The 5,295-nt window shown below is 39.4% G+C and overlaps 1 protein-coding gene across 1 annotated transcript; it reads left to right on the top strand.

The window, feature by feature from the left end:
* The first annotated feature begins 2,166 nt into the window (after positions 1-2,166).
* On the top strand, positions 2,167-4,745 carry igfals (insulin-like growth factor binding protein, acid labile subunit). The gene is made up of 2 exons (XM_043235894.1): positions 2,167-2,262; positions 2,483-4,745. The coding sequence occupies exon 2, from the start codon at positions 2,488-2,490 to the stop codon at positions 4,339-4,341; it is 1,854 nt and encodes a 617-aa protein (XP_043091829.1). The 5' UTR covers positions 2,167-2,262; positions 2,483-2,487; the 3' UTR covers positions 4,342-4,745.
* The last annotated feature ends 550 nt before the right edge of the window (positions 4,746-5,295 follow it).

Genomic DNA, 5,295 nt, shown 5'->3' with positions numbered 1-5,295 from the left:
TCCATCTTCCTCTGCACTTTTTCATCAGGCAGTTAGAAAATTCTTAAACCTTGCGTAATCCTGTTACAGCCTTGCACATTTTCTAAAGTCTCATTTCTATGTCTGTGAAGAGAATTTTGCTCTTGCTCAAAGCTGGCGTCCTTGTATTTCAATATTTATGCAACACTTTCTCAATTCTGCCTCAAAAGGCAATGGAAGGAATCTTCCAGAGGGGAGAGTCAGATACGTGGATTCCTTGACGACAGATGGAGAGGAGACCAAACAGGGATCTCATGAATGTCAGCATCACACTCATTTCCCCTCAAACTCAACCTGTTATTATGCCCTTTAGGCCTGTTAACCTCCTCACCTCCGCAGTGCAGAAGAAGCGCTACAAAGTCCAGTACTAGTTAGCTCAGCTGGTTGACGTTATAAGGCCATTTGTGAAGCGTGCCGGCAGCGCTGAGCGGCACCTTCGCTTAACAGGCAGAGAGTGTGTTTGAGCAGCTGGCACTGTCATTCATCCTGACACCTCTTGTGCTCATGGTGAGCCACAGCCAAATGACAAAGCTCCAAACCTTTGTATATCATTGACTGTAGGAGACTGAGCCAATTAGAGTTGTTTGTCAGGGGAGAAGCAATCATTAAAAGCCACAGTGTGGCAGATTACCCTCTAGTACTGACTGCTTTCCATACTTGAGCTGTTCCTTTGCATATTCTTCATGAATATGTAAGCACTTTCTGTTTTTGAGAAGAAACTTTTTTTTTTGACTGTCGGGTTCCTTACTTTGTCTTGAGCAGATGCACATTTATAGAGAAAGAACATTACAACCATCAGTAGAAAACAGACCTGAGGCAAGGTGAACTTCATCAATTGTCAGTTGCCCTGCTTTCAACATGGTTAATAGTCATGGATAATTTCGATTTAAAAATGAAAAAGAAATGTGTTGTGTCAAAATGACTTTCTCAGTGGCATTAAAGATTGACACATTTTATGATAATAGATAATACAGCAGAAAATATGCAGACCTTCTTGTAGGTGAAAGACTGTACTTCCCTCTACTGGTGATTTTATGGTACCATGCCTTAAAATACACAACTTAAAATACGAACGCATTTCTATGCAGCTACTCAGAAAGTGTTCTGTTGTAGTCTAATGGACTGTTTTTTCTACATCACTGTAAAATTAAGCCTATAACATATATTTGGTCACATGTGATGCTTCTCAGAGTGAGCTTATTTTTGAAAGTCAGTTTCTGACACATATTCAAAATACAGACTGCAGTTGATGGACTGAACAATCCATCATCTTTTGTGAGACTGAAACAGTTAGTCCTGGTCTCTGCTTGAGCTGAGCATTTCTCAAGTTCTACTAGTGGTCATTAACCTTGTGACAGAAAAGAACCTCTACCTTTCAAAATTACTGTATGTGAATGAGATGTCGGTATTGATTTCTGTATGACTGCAGTGTTTACCAGAGCAGGGTCCTAGCTCTGTTTGCCTTTACAGTAGTTGCCACTTCCTAACATTCTTTGAATGCCACCGCATTCACCGTTATTGACACGTGTTCTTAAAATAAATATGTTTTAATCATCAGTGTTATTAATATCCTTCTCTTCATAACTTACGTTTCAGTCTGAAGTAATAAAAAAAAGGCCATATAACCTTGTCCCTCAGGCCTTGTTCTTTAGCTTGTTTAACTCTCAATAACTTTTTAGAGTTGGATGTCTTCCAACAGATAACCACAACTGGTGTAAGTACCATCTGCTAAATGTCACTGATGGCTCGGCAGATTTACATGAACTTTGGAACACTATTCAGAGAAAGTCAAAGGATTTTCGTCTAAAATGTGTGGGAGTTTTAGATAGAAGATTCCATGAAAATGCATTGACAGTCAGTAACACAATTTAGAGTAATATTTTCAAACAATATATGCCAAATAGAGTTTGATTAGTACAATAAAATGTTTAAAATCTTCACTAAGATACTATTTCTACAAATAAATACATTTTCATACACAAGTCATGTCAATAAACATTTATTAAAAGTAAAAAAAATTGTAATTCTAACAAGCTTTTGCTATAACTAATTTGATGTTCAAATGTTAAAACTGCAAACAGCATCAAACTGAAAATGAAAACAGCAGAAATGAAGAGGTTAATTCTGCACAGAACACTGTGTGTCTTTTCCTAGGTGATATATAGGGGCAGAGGTGGTTCAGATCTGTCACACACATGCCACTCTTCTAGTGAACACCTGCTGGACTGCTGCCACAATAAAACGGTAGAGTCAAATCCAAAATTTATCATTGTAAAACAATAAATTCTATTCTAAATTTCTAAAAATATGTATCTGTTGTTTTAGAGATGTTCAGAGAATACTTCTGAATTGATCATTCCGACGTGATAATCTAAATGTCACAAATTTCACAGTTGAAAAAAGTAGCTAGTGCTTTGTTGCCTTGCTAGTGTTTAATGTTGACATTTTGATCATTATCTCTTAGTTGGAATGAACCACTTTGTACTGCTATTGTTGTACACACTGGGGACATCAATGGTGCTGGCAGACCCCAACAAAGAAGAATCCAGACCTTCAGAGCAGCCGAGGCTCTCTGTAAATCCAAAGCCCTCAGAGGAACCCGATGACCAAAAAAGTGAGCCTTGCTCAAAGGGATGCTCCTGTATCCTGGATGACTACAGCTTAGAGCTCAACGTCTACTGCAGCACACGTAACTTCACCCAGGTTCCCCCCGACATCCCTCTATCTACACACTCCCTGTGGCTGGATGGAAACCTGTTTAATAACTTACCAGCAGCTGCTTTCGAAAAGCTGTCCAATCTGGAGTTCCTGAACCTACAGAGCAGCTTGCTGGTATCCCTTGATGGAAATGCCTTTAGAGGTCTGAATTCCCTTGCTCACCTGCACCTTGAGAGGAACAATATCCGTTCGTTACCTGCCATAGTCTTTCAGGGCACACCCAACCTTGCGTCTCTCAGTCTCAACAATAACCAGCTGTCTCGAATAGATGAAAAGTTGTTTGCAGGACTCAGCCACATGTGGTTGTTGAACCTCGGGTGGAATTCCCTGTCTGTCCTGCCGGAAACAGGGTTCCAGGACCTGCATGGATTACGAGAATTGGTTCTCGCCGGGAATCGCCTGGCGTATCTCCAACCACAGCTATTTCAAGGTCTGTCTGAGCTCAAAGAATTGGACCTAACTGGAAACTATCTGAAAGTGATCAAGGCAAATGTGTTTGTGAAACTACCAAAGCTGCAGAAGCTTTATCTGGCCCAAAACCAGATAGTGACTGTGGCACCTAGGGCATTTGTAGGTATGAAATCTTTGAGATGGTTGGACCTCAGCAGAAATCGTCTGTCTGTTCTTCATGATGAAACTTTCCTCGGTCTGCACAGCCTACATGTGCTTCGCCTGTCAAATAACTCAATCAACAGCCTAAGATCCGGGACTTTTCGTGACCTGCAGTATCTTGAAGAACTCTGCCTTTGCCACAACCAGATTCGAGCTTTGGGAGTGAGAGTTTTTGAAGGGCTGGGTCATCTAGAGGTGTTGAACTTAGAAAACAACCGGCTACAAGAGGCACGCATGGGTACATTCTTGGGCCTGAATCACCTTGCTGTGATAAAACTTACTGGCAGCTGTTTTCATAGTCTACCGGATCAAGTCTTCAAGGGTCTGTCAAAGCTCCACAGTATTCACCTTGATAAAAGCTGTCTGACAAAAATCTCAGCCCAAAGTTTCAGTGGCCTAACAGGTCTTCGGCGACTCTTCCTACAAAACAACAACATCTCTGTGCTCGAGCGTCAGAGTTTTGTGGAACTGCAAGGGCTGCAACAGCTTGATCTAAGGTTCAACCGGTTAACATCCATCATCTCCCACACATTTTATGGCCTGAAGAACCTTGATTACCTGCTGCTGTCAGGCAACTTACTTCGCAACCTTCCTGCTGAGGCTTTACTGCCCCTGCAACACCTGTCTTGGCTGGATCTTTCTGGAAACAGAATGGAGTTTATACTTAATGCGACCATATACATGCTGCCACGTTTGCGTTATTTAAACCTGAAAGACAATGCACTGGTCAACCTCCCAGCTTCTATACCTGATACCTTGGATCAGATCTGGCTCTCAGGTAACAACTGGAAATGTGACTGTAGTGCTAAACCCTTTCGAGATTTCATTTTGCAGAAGCCACAGGTGGTCCCACTGCAGGTTGAAACGCTTGGGGATGGTGAAGAGCCCCATACACTCGTCACAATATACAATAACATCACATGTGCCAGTCCACTCAGCGTTTCTGGACTTGATCTGCGGAACATCGGCAGTGAACATTTCCGGGACTGTTAAATATGAAAATATAAATTTTGCTACAGTACAGAACACTTTTTCTATTTTGCCGTTGTAATTCAAACCCATATGTCAGAGCTTGAATTCATGACTTTTATTTATCTCAAGAAATATCTAGTTTTGTGAAAAGATGCATGATAGGCTCATTGTCATTTTTAATCCAATCCATGTAAAAATAACAATGCTATTTGATTATCAATTGTGCTTATATATTCAGGTACGTTGAAATAAAGGCTACAAAAAAGTTAGGTGGTAAAAAAGTGATATTTAAATAAATATATTTTGCAAAAAAACAAAACAAAGAACATGTAGAAAATGTTCTTTAAATATTTAAAAAAGAACAAAACCAGTAGAAGTTGTAAAAACAAGTATCAAAAGTGACTTAATAAAGTATTATGCTTTGATTTTATTTGTATGTCCAGCTTCCTTCAAAACCAAATAACATTTGTTTGTTTAGGGTCACTAAATAAACATGAAGAAGGACATTGTGCAAATGCCCAGTCTGATAAACCAAATCCAAATATGGATACATGTACATAATATTGATCCTTGCTTCAAGTCCAAAGACCTGCTGAGCAACATCTTCAGGTTAGAATCAGTAGTCAATTCTGTATTTGTAGAGCACTTAAAATTAAAAATCATTTCAAATTGCAGTGTTTACTTAAGTCCCACAAATTATCTCTATATAACCCAAATAACCCAGTAGTGTTTCCAGTTGAATTATTTTAGAATGTTGCAGTTCTGAAAAATTCAATAATTTTGTTCTAAAGCATGAACATTCTTTCGTTAGGAAAATCTTATTTCGCTCTTTGCAGCCAGTGTTTAATTTGTGTGTGTGTGTGTGTGTGTGTGTGCGCGCACGAAAAATTATTTCACCAAATCATGATTATTTTTTATATAAAACAACAACAACAACAACAACAACCATATGTTCGTTATAAATAATAACAATAA

The sequence above is a fragment of the Puntigrus tetrazona genome, chromosome 3 (genome assembly GCF_018831695.1).
Source record: "Puntigrus tetrazona isolate hp1 chromosome 3, ASM1883169v1, whole genome shotgun sequence".
Taxonomy (NCBI): domain Eukaryota; kingdom Metazoa; phylum Chordata; class Actinopteri; order Cypriniformes; family Cyprinidae; genus Puntigrus; species Puntigrus tetrazona.
The sequence above is the reverse complement of the archived record's forward strand: the minus strand, read 5'-3'. Positions and strand labels throughout refer to the sequence as shown.